The following is a 24,919-nucleotide window of genomic DNA, read 5'->3' as shown; positions in this document are numbered from 1 at the left end:
TAGGAAGGTGTTCCCAATGTTTTGTATACTCAGTGTATATCATATTTTACATTTGTGTGACTGTTCTTGTCCATCAGTGTTTTGTTACTTGTTGTGTTTTATGTTTTTGTGTGGACCCCATCCGAATAAACCAATAATCATATCAGGCTTTCTAGGACAAAGTCTGAGTCATTCAGTTGAGTTGAAGTCAGGACACAACCTGAGATCAACTGCCTTACCATTCATCATGCAGTAGTCAACACACACTCAGTGCCAACTCAAATGGCTGAGCAGTTTGCTTGCTATAACGGTGAGTCATCGTTGTTGCTGTTGGGATACTTCACATGGGTGTATATAGAATTCATTATTAATTGGCCATCCTAAAATATGTTCCTAATAGTTATCACTTTCATTTCTCCATTCACCCACTAAAAAGTTGCATACATGGATTTGACAAGGATTGTAGATTAGATTAGGGACTGTTGTGTTTCTAAATCCAACGGTAGTAGTTTAGTTGGTGTCCCTGTATGAAGATATTGTAGCAGCTGCTGAACTATTTCTTCCGTTTCTGACTCGTCTTATCATTCCAGCAAGGCAGAGTGAGTCATCCCAGACACCACCACCATTACATAGACATTATATGTTGTCTTGGATTTGTCCATCAGTGCTTCCACACTCATTCTCCAAAAAGAACAGGATCAAATAAGTAAGAATTTCATGATTTTAGACCAAATAAAAACCCTGAATAAATTAAATCCATTGGTATGTTATTACACATAGTCATCTTGTCCTTGAGCTTTACACTCTTCAGGTTACTGGTGTACAGTGCAGCCAGCCAGTGTCCTCTTCTCTTACAACAAGCAACCATTAGAGAGCAAACCCTGGCCATCTGACTCCACTTGGTGGTGACAAGTGTTACTACAGAAACAATATATAATCAATATCATGAAACACACTAATACGACAACATTTTAGACATATTGAATGTATTTATTGACGAGGATGAATTTCCAGTGCAACTACTGTACAGTGTGGGCTACTCATTATTCATTATTGTAATTGATGATAACCCCCCCCCCCCCAGTATTAATGTGCAAAAAAATGTTGGGGTCCAGCAGCAAAGTTTCCTACAGTACAGAAGTTCTTACAGTAAACACACCTGACAATACAGTAACATAATAACCCAGTCTGCGTCACAAATGACACTCTATCCCCAGTGTAATACTTTTGACCAGGGTCCATAAGGGTCTGTTTAAAAGTAGTGCACGATGCAGGGTGCCATTTCAGATACAAACTTTGTGTCCTCATGGGAGCTCAACATGTATGAGTGAAACACTATGTTTTAATACTGCATATTGTATAATAATAACGCAAGTCAAATCAATTTGGAGGCATAGTAAAACATGATTGATCTAAGACCTCACTGTGCAGTGATCGATACACAATCCAGTCTCATCCGGATTACAACAATTGAGTACAATTGTACAGTATATCTCGCCCACTCAGGAGCACTGTGGGCCCAGATCTGTGTGTGCTGTATAGCCTATGGTCGTTGTGGAGTTGGTTATACAGAACAAATATATCTGGGACCAGGCTTACTCAAAAGTGCCTTAAAGCTTAAATGCTCTCTAAAATGAAGACACTGTACAGGATTATTGGTGTCGGTGTGGTCAAAAGACAGAGCAGAGTACACTGGCACAAACACTTTGAAAAGTGTCCTTTCTGTCCTCTTAAAGGGGTTTCCATGCAATATCTAACACATACTGTACATACACAGAGCAGTACTCCAAGGTGGGGTTGGTTACTGGTGTAGAGCACAACCAGTGTACTCTACACAGCCATTGCTGTTGTACTTCACAAGTTCATGTTTCTTTCTTTCCAGAAATCAGGCTTTTCTTTACATGTTTTCTGTTGGGGAGAGATTGTGGCATTGTTTCTGCGGTGGTGGTTGCGTTTCTGTCAGGTCACGTCTCGACCTTGGTTCGGGGAGTATGGACCGTCTTCACCACCTTGGCGTTGCTCCTCACGTCATGCTCTATGATCTCTGACAGCAGCGTGTCTTTAGAGCCTTGCTTCTTCTGGAGAACAATACATTGTTTGAATATCAATGCAAGGAGATTAATTCACCAGAGTTTGTGGTAATAAAAGCTGGTATTGTATTTAATACGTGTAGCACTGCCATTCAAATGAAATAATCACCCTACTATGCGCTCGCAAAGTATCACTTTTATTCATTGTGAACATTTCTGCCTCACAGCCTTTGTCACAGCTTGTACGTGTGGCATTGACCAATAAGCGGAAGGAAAAAGGTTTGTGACTGACCTGAGAGGGGGTGGAGCTGGAACCTGGGATGTCTGCTGTGCGTGTCACAGGTAAGGGGGGAACCAGGTCTGTCCGGGTGCTGGGGAGAGGGTAGAGATGTGTTAGATGTTGGAAGACAAACGCAGGGTTACACTTTAATCATACTATACTATTTATGAAGCACACAGTCGCTTCCATTATCATGTCTCAAGGTGCTGAACAATACAGGAACGAACCATCAGCATCAAGCAACCGTACAATAACTAGACTAGAGCCGGGATTGAATTTGACAGACGTTGCAGCGCCCTTGGCATTTAAAGGTAATATGCGATTGGGCAGACATTTGCTGAGTTTACCGTGAATGTGATCACTGCGAACGTCAGGATCACTGCCTTTACACATCTACAACACGCCTCAGATTGTATTCCATTTAAATGTGACATTTCGGGTGAGACTCTTGAAGAGTGAAAAACCATAAGATCTGGCCTGAAACCAGTTTAGACTCACTTGACCTCAGAGAGCACGGACCTCTCCCCTTCGGAACACTGGGAGCGTCGGTACTGATGGAAACTCCGGGGGGAATGAGAGTGCCGGATTTTGATTGGGTCTCCTTGGGTTCTGGAAAGAATGATGAACATAGAATCCTTCACTTTATCTCATGTGTAGAAGAGTAGGCTTACCTCTCATTTAGCCCAGTGGGATATCAGCCCACGCCATACTGAATTCATCAGCTTCTATCTCAGAGGCGGTGAGATATAATGAAATAGAGCATAATGTATCTCTACAGGGAGCAGTATGAAAAGGCCAGACTCAATCATTAAAGATGTGAGGGAAACACTTCAGTCTGGTGGGGAATCGGTTATCTTCTTATCCAAGTCCAGATCAACAGACCCTATGTGCTGACTGAGCATGCTCCATTCATTATAGACCTGTCTGATTATCATATAGACCTGTACGATTATCATATTGACCTGTCTGATTGTCATAATATCATACCTGCCTGGTTATCATATAATCATACCAACAGTTGAAGTCAGTAGTTTACGTACACATTAAAACTAGTTTTTCAACCACTCCACAAATTTATTGTTAACAAACTATAGTTTTGGCAAGTCCTTTAGGACATCTACTTTGTGCATGACACAAGTAATTTTTCCAACAATTGTTTACAGACAGATTACTTCACTTATAATTCACTGTATCACAATTCCAGTGGGTCAGAAGTTTACATACACTAAGTTGACTGTGCCTTTAAACAGCTTGGAAAATTCCAGAAAATTATGTCATGGCTTTAGATGCTTCTGATAGGCTAATTGACATAATTTGAGTCAATTGGAGGTGTACCTATGGATGTATTTCAAGGCCTACCTTCAAACTCAGTGCCTCTTTGCTTGACATCATGGGAAAATCTAAAGAAATCAGCCAAGACTTAAGAAAAACATTTGTAGACCTCCACAAGTCTGCTTCATCCTTGGGAGCAATTTCCAAACGCCTGAAGGTACCTAGTTCATCTGTACAATCAATAATACCAAAGTATAAACACCATGGGACCACGCAGCCGTCATATCGCTCAGGAAGGAGACGCGTTCTGTCTCCTAGAGATGAACGTACTTTGGTGCGAAAAGTGCAAATCAATCCCAGAACAACAGCAAAAGACCTTGTGAAGATGCTAGAGGAAACCGGTACAAAAGTATCTATTTCCATAGTAAAACTAGTCCTATATTGACATAACCCAAAAGGCCGCTCAGCAAGGAAGAAGCCACTGCTCCAAAACCACCATAAAAAAGCCAGACTATGGTTTGCAACTGCACATGGGGACAAAGATCATACTTTTTGGAGAAATGTCCTCTGCTCTGATGAAACAAAAATACAACTGTTTGGCCCTAATGACCATTGTCATGTTTGGAGAAAAAAGGGGGAGGCTTGCAAGCTGAAGAACACCATCCCAACCGTGAAGCACAGGGGTGGCAGCATCATGTTGTGGGGGTGGTTTTCATGAGGATGGAAAATTATGTGGATATATTGAAGCAACATCTCAAGACATCAGTCAGGAAGTTAAAGCTTGGTAGCATATGGGTCTTCCAAATGTCATGTTTGACCAATGACACCAAGCATACTTCCAAAGTTGTGGCAAAATGGCTTTAGGACAACAAAGTCAAGGTATTGGAGTGGCCATCACAAAGCCCTTACCTCAATCCTATGGAAAATCTGTGTGCAGAACTGAAAAAGCACATGCGAGCAAGGAGGCCTACAAACCTGACTCAGTTACACCAGCTCTGTCAGGAGGAATGGGCCAAAATTCACTCAACTTATTGTGGGAAGCTTGTGGAAGGCTACCCGAAAAGTTTGACCCAAGTTAAACAATTTAAAGGCAATGCTACCAAATACTAATTGAGTGTATGTAAACTTCTGACCCACTGGGAATGTGATGAAAGAAATAAAAGCTGAAATAAATAATTCTCTCTACTATTATTGTGACATTTCACATTCTTAAAATAAAGTGGTGATCCTAAATGACCTAAGACAGGGACGTTTTACTAGGATTAAATGTCAGGAATTGTGAAAAACTGAGTTTAAATGTATTTGGCTAAGGTGTATGGAAACTTCCGACTTCAACTGTATCTGATTATCACATTATCATACCTGTCTTATTATCATATAATCATTGTCTGATTATCATATAGACCAGTCTGATTATAATACAGACCAGTCTGATTATCATATAGACCAGTCTGATTATCATATAGACCAGTCTGATTATCATATTATCATACTGTCTGATTATAATATTGACTTGTTGTATATACCTGTCTGATTATCATATTATCATACTGTCTGATTATAATATACCTGTCTGATTATCATATTATCATACTGTCTGATTATAATATATACCTGTCTGATTATCATACTGTCTGATTATAATATACCTGTCTGATTATCATATAGACCAGTCTGATTATCATATAGACCAGTCTGATTATCATATAGACCAGTCTAATTATCATATAGATCTGTCAGATTATCATATTGACCTGTCTGATTATCATATTGACCTGTCTGATTATCATATCGACAAGTTTTCATCTTAAAAAATGTACAGACTATCTAATCTAATGAGGAAGGGAGTAGCAGTCACTCACTCCACTTTCTTGTAGGGGATCTCCTTCAGCTGATCCTCTGTTAGATCAGGAGCAGGGTCCACCAGCTCCTTCCTGTAGGAACACAACCACCAGGGTATGTTACCATTCATGTTACCATTCACTGGAGAAAAGGCTGTGCGCACTTTTTCAAAAACCTCTGAAGGCTGTGTTAGTGCATACTGTTCAATAGTATATTCTCTTTATGAATAGTTATCAACTATTAGTCATGGTTAGTCAAGTCATTATAGTGCTACACCTTTAACTTTTCATAACACAGGAAAAAAGGCCTATTGGTCATACTTTATTTGGATAGTCCATCTGTAGGTCACACTATCAACTACCTATCTGTTGATAAGCAACTGCTTGCTAGGGTTAGGGTAAAGTTTAGAATAAGGTTTAGTTAGGGTAATGGTTAGGGCTAGGTTAAGGGTTAAGTTTAAGGTTAGGATTAACCATATTACATCGACATAAAATACCTGGAAGTCTGGAACATACAGTCCAACCATGGAGCGGGTTGAGAACTTCAAGTTCCTCGGTGTCCACAACACTAAGGATTTAAAATGGTCCACAGACACATGCACAGTCCTGATGAAGGCCCGACAGCGCCTCTTCCCCCTCAGGAGGTTGAAAAGGTTTGGCATGTGCCCTCAAATCCTCAAAAAGTTCCACAGCTATACCAGTTAGAGCATCTTGGTGAGGACAGCCCAGTACATCACTGGGGCCGAGCTCCCTGCCACCCAGGACCTCTATATCAGGCGGTTTGAAAGGAAGGCCCGAGAAGAAAAAAAATCACCCAAGCCATAGACTACTCTCTCCTCTTCCGCACGTCAGCCAGTACCAGTGCATCAAGTCTGACACCAACAGGCTCCTGAACAGCTTCTATCTCCAAACCATAAGACTGATAAATAGCTAACTAAATAGCTAACTAAATAGCTAGCTAAATAGCTAACTAAATAGCTAACTAAATAGCTAACTAAATAGCTAACTAAATAGCTAACTAAATAGCTAACTAAATAGCTAACTAAATGACTATACGGATTATCTGATTATTGTCTCTATGCGGATTATTGTCTCTATGCACACTCACAGGGCCATACACACACATGCACACTGACACGCCAACACACACACACACTCACAGGGCCATACACACACATGCACACTGACACGCCAACACACACACACACTCACAGGGCCATACACACACATGCACACTGACACGCCAACACACACACACACTCACAGGGCCATACACACACATGCACACTGACACGCCAACACACACACACACTCACAGGGCCATATACACTCATGCACACTGACACGCCAACACACACACACACACACTCACTCCATGATTTACTCACACACACATAATATAACAGTTCATTCGGAAAGTATTTTGACGACTTGACCGTCCACACATTTCGTTAGGTTACAACCTTATTCTAAAATGGATTAAACATGTGTTTTTTCCCTCATCAATCTACACACAATACCTCATAATGACAAAGCAAAAACAGGTATTTAGAAATTTTAGAAAAAAATGAAATATCACATTTACATAAGTATTCAGACCCTTTATTCAGTACTTTGTTGAGCACCTTTGGCAGCGACACACCCTCGAGTCTTCTTGGGTATAATGCTACAAGCTTGGCACAGCTGTATTTGGGGAGTTTCTCCCATTCTTCTCTGAAGAGCCTCTCAAGCTCTGTCAGGTTTGGACATGGAGCGTCGCTGCACAGCTATTTTCAAGTCTCTCCAGATGTTTGATCAAGTCCGAGCTCTGGTTGGACCACTCAAGGACATTAAGAGTCTTGTCCTGAAGCCACTCCTGCGTTGTCTTGGCTGTGTGCTTAAGGTCGTTGTCCTGTTGGAAGGTGAACCTTCGCCCCAGTCTGAGGTCCTGAGCGCTCTGGTTTTCATCAAGGATCTCTCTGTACTTTGCTCTGTTCATCTTTCCCTCAATGCTGACTAGTCTCCCTGTCCCTACCGCTGAAAAACACCCTCACAGCATGATGCTGCCACCACCATGCTTCACCGTAGGGATGGTGCCAGGTTTCCTCCAGACGTGACGCTTAGCAAAGATTTCAATCTTTGTTTCATCAGACCAGAGAATCTTGTTTCTCATGGTCTGAGAGTCCTTTAGGTGCCTTTTGGCAAACTCTAAGCAGGCTGTCATGTGCTTCCGGAGGAGTGGCTTCCGTCTGGCCACTCTACCATAAAGGACTGATTGGTGGAGTGCTGCAGAGATGGTTGTCCTCCTGGAAGGTTCTCCATCTCCACAGAAGAACTCTGGAGCTCTGTCATCGGGTTCTTGGTCACCTCCCTGACCAAGGCCCTTCTCCCCCGATTGCTCAGTATGTCCGGGCGGCCAGCTCTAGGAAGAGTCTTGGTGCTTCCAAACTTCTTCCATTTAAGAATGATGGAGGCCACTGTGTTCTTGGGGACCTTCAAAGCTGCAGTCATTTTTTGGTACCCTTCCCCAGATCTGTGACTTGACACAATCCTGTCTCGGGCCTCTACAGACAATTCCTTCGACCTCATGGCTTGGTTTTAGCTCTGACATGCACTGTCAACTGTGGGACCTTACATAGACAGGTGTGTGCCTTTCCAAATCATGTCCAATCAATTGAATCAACACAGGTGGACTCCAATCATGTTGTAAAAACATCTCAAGGATGATCAATGGAAACAGGATGCACCTGAGCTCAATTTGAAGTCTCATAGCAAAGAGTCTGAATACTTATGTAAATAAGGTATTTCTGTTATTTATTTTTAATACATTTGCAAATATTTCTAAAAAGCTGTTTTCACTTTGTCATTATGGGGTAGTGTGTGTAGATTGATGAGGAAAACATGTAATTGAAACCATTTTAGAATAAGGCTGTAATGTAACAAAATAATGAAAAAGTCAAGGGGTCTAAAGAACTTTCTGAACGCCGTGTACATTTATACTGACTACTCACCCACACACCCACTCACATTCAATTATCATATACCTGTATGCTGCTGCTACTCTGTTTGTCATATTACCTTACCTAAATGAAGTGGTACCTGCTTATTTCTAAAAGAGCACTGTTGAACCTCATTAATGGAGTCATTACTTACTGGATGTGCTTCCACAGCTGCTCTTTAGCCTGCACATCTGGACTCCGCCTGGAACACATCACAGAATTACAGGGGTTAATAGTTCAAGGGTTATTTATAAGACGGACCATCTGATAAGGAGAGTTATTGTAATGAATGGAAATTCTTCCCTCTGTGTATTTGGAAATTGAGGAGATGAAATTGACCGTAGCTTAAGGCATTGTTCCAGGTCAGGTCAGAGGTGGGGGTCTTTAGTGCAGGGAGGAGCGGGAAGGGGGGGGTGTGCGACTTGTGTATGGTTGTCTTACGATCGAGAACGGTGTCGTGAGCGGCGATGGTTTGGGTCGTTCTGAGACCTCTCTTTTTGACGACAGAGCACAGCTTCCCACTGAGGACCAGAGTCCACCATCTCATTCTCCTGACGAGACCTGGAATATAATATTATTTTAGTATTGTAATATCATATAGGAGTATTATATGCCAGTATATTATAAATATACAGCATAAACATATTACTTGTACATAAAAGACCTGGAAGGCTGGAACATACAATCCAACCATGTTACATCTACACAGATATGTACAGAGATGACAATATGGTTGCAACTAACTGACACATGATGCATCCACATTCAAAGGACCTTGTGTTCTCAGAGCATGCGCAGAACAGCTGGCAGGCATATTCACAGTCATTTTCAACCTCTCCTTGTCCCAGTCTGTAATCCCCACATGTTTTAGTATGACCACCATCATTCCCGTTCCTAAGAACTCTAAGGCTTCATGCCACAATGACTACTGCCCTGTAGCACTCACATCTGTAATCATGAAGTGCTTTTAGAGGCTGGTTATGGCACACATCAACTCCATCATCCCAGACACCCTAGACCCTAGACCCACCCTAGACCCACTCCAATTTACATACCGCCCCAGCAGATCCCTAGACGACACAATTTCAATTGCACTCCACACTGCTAGATAAGAGAAACACCTATGTGAGAATGCTTTTAATTGATTGCAGATCAGCGTTCAACAGCATGTTGCCTTCCAAGCTCATCACTAAGTTTAGGACGTTTGGACTGAACACCTCCCTCTGCAACTGGATCCTGGACTTCCTGACAGGCTGACCCCAGGTGATGATGGTCGGCAACATCCCCTCCGCCACGTTGACCCTCAACACGGGGGCCCCACAGGGGTGCGTGCTTAGTCCTGTTCACCCACAACTGCGTGGCCACGTACGACTCCAACACCATCACCAAGTTTGCTGACAACAACAGTTTTAGGCCTGATCACCAGTGACGATGAAACACTTCTCAAAGAGTTCTACAGCTGTACCATTAGGAGCATCTTGACTGGCTGCATCACTGCTTGGTATGAAAGTAGCACCAGTACATCACTGGGGCCGAGCTCCCTGCCATGCAGGACCTCTATGTCAGGTGGTATGAAAATAAGGCCTAAAAAATCGCTAAGACTATTCTCTCCTCTTCTGCACGGCAAGTGGTGTCGTGTCGGTGCATCAAGTCTGACAGCAACAGTCTCCTGAACAGCTTCTTTCCCCAAGCCATAAAACTGATAAATAGCTAACTAAATGGCTACACCGATTATCAGATTATTGTCTCTATGCACACTCACAGGGCCATACACACACACGCAAACTGTCACTCCAACACACACACACAAACTGTCACTACGTCATTTGCTCACACACACATAATATCCACATACAATTATACTGACTCTGCACACCCACTCACACACAATCATCATTTACTGTACACTGCTGCTACTCTGTTTATCATATATCCTGATGCCTAGTCACCATACCCCTATACATATCTACATCTATGACTCCAGTATGTATCCCTGCACATTGTACATATGGTACTAGAACTGACTGCCCCAATACACTGAGTATACAAAACATTAAGACACCTGCTTTTTCCATGACATAGACTGACCAGGTGAATCCAGGTGAAAGCTATGATCCCTTATTGATGTCACCTGTTAAATCCACTTCAATCAGTGTAGATGAATGGGAGGAGACTTAAAGAAGGCTTTTTAAGCCTTGAAACAAGAGAGACATGGATTGTGTATGTGTGCCACTGACGGTAAATGGGCAAGACAAAAAATGTAAGTGCCTTTGAACGCGGTATGGTAGAACGCGGTATGGTAATATGTGCCAGGCGCACTGGTTTATGTCAAGAACTGCAACGCTGCTGGGTTTTTCACACTTAACAGTTTCCCATGTGTATCAAGAATGGTCCACCACACATAGGACATCCAGCCAACTTGACACAACTGTGGGAAGCCTTGGAGTCCACATGGTCCAGCATCCTCGTGGAACACTTTCAACACCTTGTACAGAAAGGGTTCCTAATGTTTGGTATACTCAGTGTATATAGTGTATATATAAGCTTACTTACTTACTTACTTTCTCGTGTTCTTCTTATTTTTATTTATTTTGTTTTTTTCTACCTTATGTTATTTTTAGTATTAAATTGTTAATGATTACTGCAGTGTTGGGTTTAGAGCTGTCAAGAAAGGCATTTCACTGTACATGTGCATGTCATACTAAAACTAGAAACTTGAAAAAACGATATTGTACATACAGTACATCACTATTTTTACTGTCACAACAGATAGCAACACAATTTCCATGAAATATACTCTTTCGTTTCCTTCCTAATTACTTTAGCTCCATCATGAGATATTCAGACACTTGAGGCTGTCTATAGTGTATCGTGTATCGTATGACACAGCTAGGGAACCATTGTGGGTCTCAACATATCATTCAGAGGACAATAGCAGCCTGATTATATGCTGTATTTCTTCAATACATACTTCCCTTACAGACACTGGCTTAGGGAAATAGTCGTCTTGGGAGCTATACCCCCACATGATAGAGTTGTAGTTTACTATGGAATGGCTGTCACCTTTGAGAAATATTACTATGTACTTTTAGTGGTACTACTATGTACAAAATAGGAGGTAGTAGTAGCGGTTTACTATATATCTTTATTCTGTATATTTAATGGCTATATGTACAGATATGTCTCTTTGTAGGGAAAGCAGAGTGGCATCACTCACCGGTTCCTCTTTTTACGATGCTCTCGGGTGGAGGTCTCGGACTCGCTGCCACTACTGGTGTTGCCACGGGAGCGTGACCTGTGGGTGGGCAGCGGTGAATAAAACGAGGTTAAAAGTTGACGAGGGTCAAATAAATGAGATGGAATGTTGTTTGTGTATGACCTGTCAGAGAGAGGACAAATGTTAACTTTTACTGTTAGAGAAATGACTCCAGAACTTGGCTAATGTAACTGCTGAAAAACAGAACCACACACTGAATAGATCGTCATCCCTGTAGAGCTCCAACGGTGGATTTGTGGTGCTGCTACATTACAACACAGCACATCAATGACAATCTTGGCAAGTCACTGGGTTTATCTGACTTGTCTAAGTCTGTGTGGAACGTAGGGATGTAAAGATGTGACCCTTTAGTTGCAGAGAGGACAGAGGTTCAGAACTGAAGAATTTTGCATGCAGTACTGTAAGCTAACTGTACCTCCTTTGCTGATCGTTCTGGTTCGGGGGATCTGTTGGATCACTGGCCTGGCCTTTCCTGAGGGATCATATCACAGAAGTTATTACTGTCATGTTATTATCAGAGAGTCACTGTCATGTTGTTACTATTAGACATCAGAGGAATGTCACTGTCATGTTACAACTACTATTAAACAGAGAGTGTTGATGAGTTTGACATGTTTTAATCATCAACCTAAACATGAATGACTCTGACTTAAAAGTGAGAGCATCTGTCCCACTATGATTTATGATAATTGGTATCTATTCAAAGAGAGTGCTTCATTGGCCACAAACCCCAGGGGTTAATCTGATTCAGGGTTTCTACCCAGAAATTCTGCATCTCTGCCCCACAACAGACACAGCCCAGACTAACCTTTATCACTCATTCATATTAAAATAACATGAAGTACAAATCTGGTATTTGATTACTAGAATGGTCAACTTCATACAAACACACTACTATGTGACCTTTGCAGTAGCTTCAGTACAGTATAGACACATGTATTTATTTATTTGGTAATTAACTGCTTGTATAGGAACAATTATCAGCTGTTATAAGGTAAGCATGTTTTGGTATACACATACCCACAATATTGTGCGTAATGCTAATAGTGGAGCAAGAACTGTACAGGCTCAACAGTTAGTTCCACATTATACCACTAGAGGGCAACATTATCCCATATATGTACTTTTCAAAGGGGAAATTACTGAAAGAGCAACATAGATGTATTCTCCTGTCCTCCTCTTTTCTGCAGCCTCCTGAGTCCAGTCCTCTCCTCTTCTGCCACTACTTGAGTCCTGTCCCCTCCTCTCCTCTTCTGCCACTACTTGAGTCCTGTCCCCTCTTCTCCTCTTCTGCCACTACTTGAGTCCTGTCCCCTCCTCTCCTCTTCTGCCACTACTTGAGTCCTGTCCCTCCTCTCCTCTTCTGCCACTACTTGAGTCCTGTCCCTCCTCTCCTCTTCTGCCACTACTTGAGTCCTGTCCCCTCCTCTCCTCTTCTGCCACTACCTGAGTCCTGTCCCTCCTCTCCTCTTCTGCCACTACCCGAGTCCTGTCCCCTCCTCTTCTCTTTTGCCACTACCTGAGTCCTGTCCCCTCCTCTCCTCTTCTGCCACTAACCGAGTCCTGTCACCTCCTCTCCTCTTCTGCCACTACCGGAGTCCTGTCCCCTCCTCTCCTCTTCTGCCACTACTTGAGTCCTGTCCCCTCCTCTCCTCTTCTGCCACTACTTGAGTCCTGTCCCCTCCTCTCCTCTTCTGCCACTACTTGAGTCCTGTCCCCTCCTCTCCTCTTCTGCCACTACCCGAGTCCTGTCCCCTCCTCTCCTCTTCTGCCACTACCTGAGTCCTGTCCCTCCTCTCCTCTTCTGCCACTACCTGAGTCCTGTCCCTCCTCTCCTCTTCTGCCACTACCCGAGTCCTGTCCCTCCTCTCCTCTTCTGCCACTACCCGAGTCCTGTCCCCTCCTCTTCTCTTTTGCCACTACCCGAGTCCTGTCCCCTCCTCTCCTCTTCTGCCACTACCCGAGTCCTGTCCCCTCCTCTTCTCTTTTGCCACTACCCGAGTCCTGTCCCCTCTTCTCCTCTTCTGCCACTACCGGAGTCCTGTCCCCTCCTCTCCTCTTCTTCCATTACCTAAGTCCTGTCCCTCCTCTCCTCTTCTGCCACTACCCAAGTCCTGTCACCTCCTCCCTTATTCTGCCACTACCCGAGTCCTGTCCCCTCCTCCCTTATTCTGCCACTACCCGAGTCCTGTCCACTCCTCTCCTCTTCTGCCACTACTTGAGTCCTGTCCCCTGCTCTGTCTCTTCTGCCACTACTTGAGTCCTGTCCCCTGCTCTGTCTCGTCTGCCACTACTTGAGTCCTGTCCCCTGCTCTGTCTCATCTGCCACTACCTGAGTCCTGTCCTGTCCCCTCCTCTGCTCTTTTGCCACTACCCAAGTCCTGTCCCCTCCTCTCCTCGTCTGCCACTAACTGAGTCCTGTCCCCTTCTCTCCTATTCTGCCACAACCCGAGTCCTGTCCTCTCCTCTTCTGCCACTATTTGAGTCCTGTCCCCTCCTCTCCTCTTCTGCAACTACCTGAGTTCTGTCCTCTCCTCTTCTGCCACTACCTGAGTCCTGTCCCCTCCTCTCCTCTTCTGCCACTACCTGAGTCCTGTCCCTTCATCTCCTTTTCTGCCACTACCCGAGTCCCGTCCCTTCCTCTCCTCTTCTGCCACTACCCAAGTCCTGTCCCCTCCAATGTCTCTTTTGCCACTACCCGAGTCCTGTCCCCTCCTCTCCTCTTCTGCCACTACCCGAGTCCTGTCCCCTCCTCTCCTCTTCTGCCACTACCTGAGTCCTGTCCCCTCCTCTCCTCTTCTGCCACTACCTGAGTCCTGTCCCCTCCTCTCCTCTTCTGCCACTACCGGAGTCCTGTCCTGTCCCCTCCTCTCCTCTCCTCTTCTGCCACTACCAGAGTCCTGTCCCCTCCTCTCCTCTTCCGCCACTACCCGAGTCCTGTCCCCTCCTCTCCTCTTCTGCCACTACCGGAGTCCTGTCCCCTCCTCTCCTCTTCTTCCATTACCTAAGTCCTGTCCCTCCTCTCCTCATCTGCCACTACCCAAGTCCTGTCCCCTCCTCCCTTATTCTGCCACTACCCGAGTCCTGTCCCCTCCTCCCATATTCTGCCACTACCCGAGTCCTGTCCCCTCCTCCCTTATTCTGCCACTACCCAAGTCCTGTCCACTCCTCTCCTCTTCTGCCACTACTTGAGTCCTGTCCCCTGCTCTGTCTCTTCTGCCACTACTTGAGTCCTGTCCCCTGCTCTGTCTCTTCTGCCACTACTTGAGTCCTGTCCCCTGCTCTGTCTCTTCTGCCACTACTTGAGTCCTGTCCCCTGCTCTGTCTCGTCTGCCACTACTTGAGTCCTGTCCCCTGCTCTGTCTCATCTGCCACTACCTGAGTCCTGTCCTGTCCCCTCCTCTCCTCTTTTGCCACTACCCGAGTCCTGTCCCCTCCCCTCCTCTTCTGCCACTACCTGAGTCCTGTCCCCTCCTCTCCTCTTCTGCCACTACCGGAGTCCTGTCCTGTCCCCTCCTCTCCTCTCCTCTTCTGCCACTACCAGAGTCCTGTCCCCTCCTCTCCTCTTCTGCCACTACCCGAGTCCTGTCCCCTCCTCTCCTCTTCTGCCACTACCGGAGTCCTGTCCCCTCCTCTCCTCTTCTTCCATTACCTAAGTCCTGTCCCTCCTCTCCTCATCTGCCACTACCCAAGTCCTGTCCCCTCCTCCCTTATTCTGCCACTACCCGAGTCCTGTCCCCTCCTCCCATATTCTGCCACTACCCGAGTCCTGTCCCCTCCTCCCTTATTCTGCCACTACCCGAGTCTTGTCCACTCCTCTCCTCTTCTGCCACTACTTGAGTCCTGTCCCCTGCTCTGTCTCTTCTGCCACTACTTGAGTCCTGTCCCCTGCTCTGTCTCTTCTGCCACTACTTGAGTCCTGTCCCCTCCTCCCTTATTCTGCCACTACCCGAGTCCTGTCCCCTCCTCTCCTCTTCTGCCACTACCGAGTCCTGTCCCCTCCTCTCCTCTTCTGCCACTACCTGAATCCTGTCCCCTCCTCTCCTCTTCTGCCACTACCTGAGTCCTGTCCCCTCCACTCCTCTCCTCTTCTGCCACTACTTGAGTCCTGTCCCCTGCTCTGTCTCTTCTGCCACTACTTGAGTCCTGTCCCCTGCTCTGTCTCTTCTGCCACTACTTGAGTCCTGTCCCCTCCTCCCTTATTCTGCCACTACCCAAGTCCTGTCCACTCCTCTCCTCTTCTGCCACTACTTGAGTCCTGTCCCCTGCTCTGTCTCTTCTGCCACTACTTGAGTCCTGTCCCCTGCTCTGTCTCTTCTGCCACTACTTGAGTCCTGTCCCCTGCTCTGTCTCTTCTGCCACTACTTGAGTCCTGTCCCCTGCTCTGTCTCTTCTGCCACTACTTGAGTCCTGTCCCCTGCTCTGTCTCTTCTGCCACTACTTGAGTCCTGTCCCCTCCTCCCTTATTCTGCCACTACCCGAGTCCTGTCCCCTCCTCTCCTCTTCTGCCACTACCGAGTCCTGTCCCCTCCTCTCCTCTTCTGCCACTACCTGAATCCTGTCCCCTCCTCTCCTCTTCTGCCACTACAGAGTCCTGTCCCCTCCTCTCCTCTTCTGCCACTACCTGAATCCTGTCCCCTCCTCTCCTCTTCTGCCACTACCCAAGTCCTGTCCCCTCCACTGTCTCTATTGCCACTACACGAGTCCTGTCCCCTCCTCTCCTCTTCTGCCACTACTTGAGTCCTGTCCCCTCCTCTCCTCTTCTGCCACTACCCGAGTCCTGTCCCCTCCTCTCCTCTCCTCTTCTGCCACTACCAGAGTCCTGTCCCCTCCTGTCCTCTTCTGCCACTACCTGAGTCCTGTCTCCTCTTCTTCTCTTCTGCCAATACCCGAGTCCTGTCCCCTCCTCTCCTCTTCTGCCACTACCTGAGTCCTGTCCCCTCCTCTCCTCTTCTGCCACTACCGGAGTCCTGTCCTGTCCCCTCCTCTCCTCTTCTGCCACTACCCGAGTCCTGTCCCCTCCTCTCCTCTTCTGCCACTACCGGAGTCCTGTCCCCTCCTCTCCTCTTCTTCCATTACCTAAGTCCTGTCCCTCCTCTCCTCATCTGCCACTACCCAAGTCCTGTCCCCTCCTCCCTTACTCTGCCACTACCCGAGTCCTGTCCCCTCCTCCCATATTCTGCCACTACCCGAGTCCTGTCCCCTCCTCCCTTATTCTGCCACTACCCGAGTCCTGTCCACTCCTCTCCTCTTCTGCCACTACTTGAGTCCTGTCCCCTGCTCTGTCTCTTCTGCCACTACTTGAGTCCTGTCCCCTGCTCTGTCTCTTCTGCCACTACTTGAGTCCTGTCCCCTGCTCTGTCTCGTCTGCCACTACTTGAGTCCTGTCCCCTGCTCTGTCTCATCTGCCACTACCTGAGTCCTGTCCTGTCCCCTCCTCTCCTCTTTTGCCACTACCCGAGTCCTGTCCCCTCCTTTCCTCGTCTGCCACTAACCGAGTCCTGTCCCCTTCTCTCCTATTCTGCCACAACCCAAGTCCTGTCCTCTCCTCTTCTGCCACTATTTGAGTCCTGTCCCCTCCTCTCCTCTTCTGCAACTACCTGAGTTCTGTCCTCTCCTCTTCTTCCACTACCTGAGTCCTGTCCCCTCATCTCCTCTTCTGCTACTACCTGAGTCCTGTCCCTTCCTCTCCTTTTCTGCCACTACCCGTGTCCCGTCCCTTCCTCCCCTCTTCTGCCACTACCCAAGTCCTGTCCCCTCCACTGTCTCTTTTGCCACTACCCGAGTCCTGTCCCCTCCTCTCCTCTTCTGCCACTACCCGAGTCCTGTCCCCTCCTCTCCTCTTCTGCCACTACCTGAGTCCCCTCCTCTCCTCTTCTGCCACTACCCGAGTCCTGTCCCCTCCTCTCCTCTTCTGCCACTACCTGAGTCCTGTCCCCTCCTCTCCTCTTCTGCCACTACCCGAGTCCTGTCTCCTCCTCTCCTCTTCTGCCACTACCCGAGTCCTGTCCCCTCCTCTCCTCTTCTGCCACTACCTGAGTCCTGTCCCCTCCTCTCCTCTCCTCTTCTGCCACTACCAGAGTCCTGTCCCCTCCTTTCCTCTTCTGCCAGTACCCAAGTCCTGTCCCCTTCACTGTCTCTTTTCCCACTACCCGAGTCCTGTCCCCTCCTCTCCTCTTCTGCCACTACTTGAGTCCTGTCCCCTCCTCTCCTCTTCTGCCACTACCTGAGTCCTGTCCCCTCCTCTCCTCTCCTCTTCTGCCACTACCAGAGTCCTGTCCCCTCCTGTCCTCTTCTGCCACTACCTGAGTCCTGTCTCCTCTTCTTCTCTTCTGCCACTACCCGAGTCCTGTCCCCTCCTCTCCTCTTCTGCCACTACCTGAGTCCTGTCCCCTCCTCTCCTCTTCAGTCACTACCGGAGTCCTGTCCTGTCTCCTCCTCTCCTATCCTCTTCTGCCACTACCAGAGTCCTGTCCACTCCTCTCCTCTTCTGCCACTACCTGAGTTCTGACCCCTCCTCTGTCTATTTAGCCACGACCTGAGTCCTGTCCCCTCCTCTCCTCTTCCGCCACTACCTGAGTCCTGTCCCCTCCTCTCCTCTCCTGCCACTACCCGATTCCTGTCCCCTCCCGTCCTCTTCCGCCACTACCTGAGTCCTGTCCCCTCCTCTCCTCTCCTGCCACTACCCGATTCCTGTCCCCTCCCGTCCTCTTCTGCCACTACCTGAGTCCTGTCTCCTCCTCTTCTGCAACTACCCGATTCCTGTCCCCTCCCGTCCTCTTCTGCCACTACCCGAGTCCTGTCTCCTCCTCTCCTCTTCTGCCACTACCCGTGTCCTGTCTCCTCCTCTCCTCTTCTGCCACTACCCGAGTCCTGTCCCCTCCTCTCCTCTTCTGCCACTACCTGAGTCCTGTCCCCTCCTCTCCTCTTCTGCCACTACCTGAGTCCTGTCCCCTCCTCTCCTCTCCTCTTCTGCCACTACCCGAGTCCTGTCTCCTCTCTTCTCTTCTGCCACTACCTGAGTCCTGTCTCCTCCTCTCCTCTTCTGCCACTACCCGAGTCCTGTCTCCTCCTCTCCTCTTCTGCCACTACCCGAGTCCTGTCTCCTCCTCTTCTGCCACTACCCGAGTCCTGTCTCCTCCTCTCCTCTTCTGCCACTACCCGAGTCCTGTCTCCTCCTCTCCTCTTCTGCCTCTACCCGAGTCCTGTCTCCTCCTCTTCTCTTCTGCCACTACCTGAGTCTTGTCTCCTCCTCTCCTCTTCTGCCACTACCTGAGTCCTGTCCCTTCCTCTTCTTTTCTGCCACTACCCGAGTCCCGTCCCTTCCTCTCCTCTTCTGCCACTACCCAAGTCTTGTCCCCTCCACTGTCTCTTTTGCCACTACCCGAGTCCTGTCCCCTCCTCTCCACTTCTGCCACTACCCGAGTCCTGTCCCCTCCTCTCCTCTTCTGCCACTACCTGAGTCCTGTCCCCTCCTCTCCTTTTCTGCCACTACCCGAGTCCTGCTCCCTCCTCTCCTCTTCTGCCACTACCTGAGTCCTGTCCCCTCCTCTCCTCTTCTGCCACTACCCGAGTCCTGTCTCCTCCTCTCCTCTTCTGCCACTACCCGAGTCCTGTCCCCTCCTCTCCTCTTCTGCCACTACCTGAGTCCTGTCCCCTCCTCTCCTCTCCTCTTCTGCCACTACCAGAGTCCTGTCCCCTCCTTTCCTCTTCTGCCAGTACCCAAGTCCTGTCCCCTTCACTGTCTCTTTTGCCACTACCCGAGTCCTGTCCCCTCCTCTCCTCTTCTGCCACTACTTGAGTCCTGTCCCCTCCTCTCCTCTTCTGCCACTACCTGAGTCCTGTCCCCTCCTCTCCTCTCCTCTTCTGCCACTACCAGAGTCCTGTCCCCTCCTGTCCTCTTCTGCCACTACCTGAGTCCTGTCTCCTCTTCTTCTCTTCTGCCACTACCCGAGTCCTGTCCCCTCCTCTCCTCTTCTGCCACTACCTGAGTCCTGTCCACTCCTCTCCTCTTCTGTCACTACCGGAGTCCTGTCCTGTCCCCTCCTCTCCTATCCTCTTCTGCCACTACCAGAGTCCTGTCCACTCCTCTCCTCTTCTGCCACTACCTGAGTTCTGACCCCTCCTCTGTCTATTTAGCCACGACCTGAGTCCTGTCCCCTCCTCTCCTCTTCCGCCACTACCTGAGTCCTGTCCCCTCCTCTCCTCTCCTGCCACTACCCGATTCCTGTCCCCTCCCGTCCTCTTCCGCCACTACCTGAGTCCTGTCCCCTCCTCTCCTCTCCTGCCACTACCCGATTCCTGTCCCCTCCCGTCCTCTTCTGCAACTACCCGATTCCTGTCCCCTCCCGTCCTCTTCTGCCACTACCCGAGTCCTGTCTCCTCCTCTCCTCTTCTGCCACTACCCGTGTCCTGTCTCCTCCTCTCCTCTTCTGCCACTACCCGAGTCCTGTCCCCTCCTCTCCTCTTCTGCCACTACCTGAGTCCTGTCCCCTCCTCTCCTCTTCTGCCACTACCTGAGTCCTGTCCCCTCCTCTCCTCTCCTCTTCTGCCACTACCCGAGTCCTGTCTCCTCTCTTCTCTTCTGCCACTACCTGAGTCCTGTCTCCTCCTCTCCTCTTCTGCCACTACCCGAGTCCTGTCTCCTCCTCTCCTCTTCTGCCACTACCCGAGTCCTGTCTCCTCCTCTTCTGCCACTACCCGAGTCCTGTCTCCTCCTCTCCTCTTCTGCCACTACCCGAGTCCTGTCTCCTCCTCTCCTCTTCTGCCTCTACCCGAGTCCTGTCTCCTCCTCTTCTCTTCTGCCACTACCTGAGTCTTGTCTCCTCCTCTCCTCTTCTGCCACTACCTGAGTCCTGTCCCTTCCTCTTCTTTTCTGCCACTACCCGAGTCCCGTCCCTTCCTCTCCTCTTCTGCCACTACCCAAGTCTTGTCCCCTCCACTGTCTCTTTTGCCACTACCCGAGTCCTGTCCCCTCCTCTCCACTTCTGCCACTACCCGAGTCCTGTCCCCTCCTCTCCTCTTCTGCCACTACCTGAGTCCTGTCCCCTCCTCTCCTTTTCTGCCACTACCCGAGTCCTGTCCCCTCCTCTCCTCTTCTGCCACTACCTGAGTCCTGTCCCCTCCTCTCCTCTTCTGCCACTACCCGAGTCCTGTCTCCTCCTCTCCTCTTCTGCCACTACCCGAGTCCTGTCCCCTCCTCTCCTCTTCTGCCACTACCTGAGTCCTGTCCCCTCCTCTCCTCTTCTGCCACTACCTGAGTCCTGTCCCCTCCTCTCCTCTCCTCTTCTGCCACTACCAGAGTCCTGTCCCCTCCTTTCCTCTTCTGCCAGTACCCAAGTCCTGTCCCCTTCACTGTCTCTTTTGCCACTACCCGAGTCCTGTCCCCTCCTCTCCTCTTCTGCCACTACTTGAGTCCTGTCCCCTCCTCTCCTCTTCTGCCACTACCTGAGTCCTGTCCCCTCCTCTCCTCTCCTCTTCTGCCACTACCAGAGTCCTGTCCCCTCCTGTCCTCTTCTGCCACTACCTGAGTCCTGTCTCCTCTTCTTCTCTTCTGCCACTACCCGAGTCCTGTCCCCTCCTCTCCTCTTCTGCCACTACCTGAGTCCTGTCCACTCCTCTCCTCTTCTGTCACTACCGGAGTCCTGTCCTGTCCCCTCCTCTCCTATCCTCTTCTGCCACTACCAGAGTCCTGTCCACTCCTCTCCTCTTCTGCCACTACCTGAGTTCTGACCCCTCCTCTGTCTATTTAGCCACGACCTGAGTCCTGTCCCCTCCTCTCCTCTTCCGCCACTACCTGAGTCCTGTCCCCTCCTCTCCTCTCCTGCCACTACCCGATTCCTGTCCCCTCCCGTCCTCTTCTGCCACTACCTGAGTCCTGTCTCCTCCTCTTCTGCAACTACCCGATTCCTGTCCCCTCCCGTCCTCTTCTGCCACTACCCGAGTCCTGTCTCCTCCTCTCCTCTTCTGCCACTACCCGTGTCCTGTCTCCTCCTCTCCTCTTCTGCCACTACCCGAGTCCTGTCCCCTCCTCTCCTCTTCTGCCACTACCTGAGTCCTGTCCCCTCCTCTCCTCTTCTGCCACTACCTGAGTCCTGTCCCCTCCTCTCCTCTCCTCTTCTGCCACTACCAGAGTCCTGTCCCCTCCACTCCTCTTCTGCCACTACCCAAGTCCTGTCCCCTTCACTGTCTCTTTTGCCACTACCCGAGTCCTGTCCCCTCCTCTCCTCTTCTGCCACTACTTGAGTCCTCTCCCCTCCTCTCCTCTTCTGCCACTACCTGAGTCCTGTCTCCTCTTCTTCTCTTCTGCCACTACCCAAGTCCTGTCCCCTCCTCTCCTCTTCTGCCACTACCTGAGTCCTGTCCCCTCCTCTCCTCTTCTGCCACTACCGGAGTCCTGTCCCCTCCTCTCCTCTTCTGCCACTACCTGAGTCCTGTCCCCTCCTCTCCTCTTCTGCCACTACCAGAGTCCTGTCCCCTCCTCTCCTCTTCCGCCACTACCTGAGTCCTGTCCCCTCCTCTCCTCTCCTGCCACTACCCGATTCCTGTCCCCTCCCGTCCTCTTCCGCCACTACCTGAGTCCTGTCCCCACCTCTCCTCTCCTGCCACTACCCGATTCCTGTCCCCTCCCATCCTCTTCTGCCACTACCTGAGTCCGGTCTCCTCCTCTTCTGCCACTACCCGATTCCTGTCCCATCCCGTCCTCTTCTGCCACTACCCGAGTCCTGTCTCCTCCTCTCCTCTTCTGCCACTACCCGAGTCCTGTCTCCTTCTCTCCTCTTCTGCCACTACCAGAGTCATGTCTCCTCCTCTCCTCTTCTGCCACTACCTGAGTCTTGTCTCCTCCTCTCCTCTTCTGCCACTACCTGAGTCCTGTCTCCTCCTCTCCTCTTCTGCCACTACCCAAGTCCTGTCTCCTCTCCTCTTCTGCCACTACCTGAGTCCTGTCTCCTGTCTCCTCTCCTCTTCTGCCACTACCTGAGTCCTGTCTCCTCCTCTCCTCTTCTGCCACTACCCGAGTCCTGTCTCCTCTCTTCTCTTCTGCCACTACCTGAGTCCTGTCTCCTCCTCTCCTCTTCTGCCACTACCCGAGTCCTGTCTCCTCCTCTCCTCTTCTGCCACTACCCGAGTCCTGTCTCCTCCTCTCCTCTTCTGCCACTACCCGAGTCCTGTCTCCTCCTCTCCTCTTCTGCCACTACCCGAGTCCTGTCTCCTCCTCTCCTCTTCTGCCTCTACCCGAGTCCTGTCTCCTCCTCTTCTCTTCTGCCACTACCTGAGTCTTGTCTCCTCCTCTCCTCTTCTGCCACTACCTGAGTCCTGTCTCCTCCTCTTCTCTTCTGCCACTACCTGAGTCTTGTCTCCTCCTCTCCTCTTCTGCCACTACCTGAGTCCTGTCTCCTCCTCTTCTCTTCTGCCACTACCTGAGTCTTGTCTCCTCCTCTCCTCTTCTGCCACTACCCGAGTCCTGTCTCCTCTCCTCTTCTGCCACTACCTGAGTCCTGTCTCCTTCTCTCCTCTTCTGCCACTACCCGAGTCCTGTCTCCTCTCTTCTCTTCTGCCACTACCTGAGTCCTGTCTCCTCCTCTCCTCTTCTGCCACTACCCGAGTCCTGTCTCCTCCTCTCCTCTTCTGCCACTACCCGAGTCCTGTCTCCTCCTCTTCTGCCACTACCCGAGTCCTGTCTCCTCCTCTCCTCTTCTGCCACTACCCGAGTCCTGTCTCCTCCTCTCCTCTTCTGCCTCTACCTGAGTCCTGTCTCCTCCTCCTCTCTTCTGCCACTACCTGAGTCTTGTCTCCTCCTCTCCTCTTCTGCCACTACCTGAGTCCTGTCTCCTCCTCTTCTCTTCTGCCACTACCTGAGTCTTGTCTCCTCCTCTCCTCTTCTGCCACTACCTGAGTCCTGTCTCCTCCTCTTCTCTTCTGCCACTACCCGAGTCCTGTCTCCTCCTCTTCTCTTCTGCCACTACCTGAGTCCTGTCCCCTCCTCTCCTCTCCTCTTCTGCCACTACCAGAGTCCTGTCCCCTCCTGTCCTCTTCTGCCACTACCTGAGTCCTGTCTCCTCTTCTTCTCTTCTGCCACTACCCGAGTCCTGTCCCCTCCTCTCCTCTTCTGCCACTACCTGAGTCCTGTCCACTCCTCTCCTCTTCTGTCACTACCGGAGTCCTGTCCTGTCCCCTCCTCTCCTATCCTCTTCTGCCACTACCAGAGTCCTGTCCACTCCTCTCCTCTTCTGCCACTACCTGAGTTCTGACCCCTCCTCTGTCTATTTAGCCACGACCTGAGTCCTGTCCCCTCCTCTCCTCTTCCGCCACTACCTGAGTCCTGTCCCCTCCTCTACTCTCCTGCCACTACCCGATTCCTGTCCCCTCCCGTCCTCTTCCGCCACTACCTGAGTCCTGTCCCCTCCTCTCCTCTCCTGCCACTACCCGATTCCTGTCCCCTCCCGTCCTCTTCTGCCACTACCTGAGTCCTGTCTCCTCCTCTTCTGCAACTACCCGATTCCTGTCCCCTCCCGTCCTCTTCTGCCACTACCCGAGTCCTGTCTCCTCCTCTCCTCTTCTGCCACTACCCGTGTCCTGTCTCCTCCTCTCCTCTTCTGCCACTACCCGAGTCCTGTCCCCTCCTCTCCTCTTCTGCCACTACCTGAGTCCTGTCCCCTCTTCTCTTCTTCTGCCACTACCTGAGTCCTGTCCCCTCCTCTCCTCTCCTCTTCTGCCACTACCAGAGTCCTGTCCCCTCCACTCCTCTTCTGCCACTACCCAAGTCCTGTCCCCTTCACTGTCTCTTTTGCCACTACCCGAGTCCTGTCCCCTCCTCTCCTCTTCTGCCACCACTTGAGTCCTCTCCCCTCCTCTCCTCTTCTGCCACTACCTGAGTCCTGTCTCCTCTTCTTCTCTTCTGCCACTACCCAAGTCCTGTCCCCTCCTCTCCTCTTCTGCCACTACCTGAGTCCTGTCCCCTCCTCTCCTCTTCTGCCACTACCGGAGTCCTGTCCTGTCCCCTCCTCTCCTCTCCTCTTCTGCCACTACCAGAGTCCTGTCCCCTCCTCTCCTCTTCCGCCACTACCTGAGTCCTGTCCCCTCCTCTCCTCTCCTGCCACTACCCGATTCCTGTCCCCTCCCGTCCTCTTCCGCCACTACCTGAGTCCTGTCCCCACCTCTCCTCTCCTGCCACTACCCGATTCCTGTCCCCTCCCGTCCTCTTCTGCCACTACCTGAGTCCGGTCTCCTCCTCTTCTGCCACTACCCGATTCCTGTCCCCT

General features: G+C 49.7%; 1 protein-coding gene across 4 annotated transcripts in view; it reads right to left on the bottom strand.

The window, feature by feature from the left end:
• Window positions 1-948: 948 nt before the first annotated feature.
• LOC110536794 (band 4.1-like protein 4) overlaps window positions 949-24,919 on the bottom strand; it is a 117,383-nt gene continuing 93,412 nt past the window's right edge. For all 4 annotated transcript variants that reach the window (XM_036936998.2, XM_036936999.2, XM_090191780.1 and 1 more), the window contains 8 exons: window positions 12,073-12,129; window positions 11,598-11,675; window positions 8,822-8,941; window positions 8,535-8,582; window positions 5,424-5,495; window positions 2,788-2,898; window positions 2,302-2,380; window positions 949-2,057 (listed from right to left, as the gene is read on the bottom strand). In XM_036936998.2, the coding sequence (XP_036792893.2) occupies window positions 1,944-2,057; window positions 2,302-2,380; window positions 2,788-2,898; window positions 5,424-5,495; window positions 8,535-8,582; window positions 8,822-8,941; window positions 11,598-11,675; window positions 12,073-12,129 (679 nt within the window). In that variant the 3' untranslated portion in view covers window positions 949-1,943. The remainder of the gene's footprint in view (window positions 2,058-2,301; window positions 2,381-2,787; window positions 2,899-5,423; window positions 5,496-8,534; window positions 8,583-8,821; window positions 8,942-11,597; window positions 11,676-12,072; window positions 12,130-24,919) is intronic.

This window comes from Oncorhynchus mykiss, chromosome 12, assembly GCF_057628025.1.
Source record: "Oncorhynchus mykiss isolate SJ-2025 chromosome 12, ASM5762802v1, whole genome shotgun sequence".
NCBI lineage: Eukaryota > Metazoa > Chordata > Actinopteri > Salmoniformes > Salmonidae > Oncorhynchus > Oncorhynchus mykiss.
This window is presented reverse-complemented; position numbering and strand designations above follow the sequence as displayed.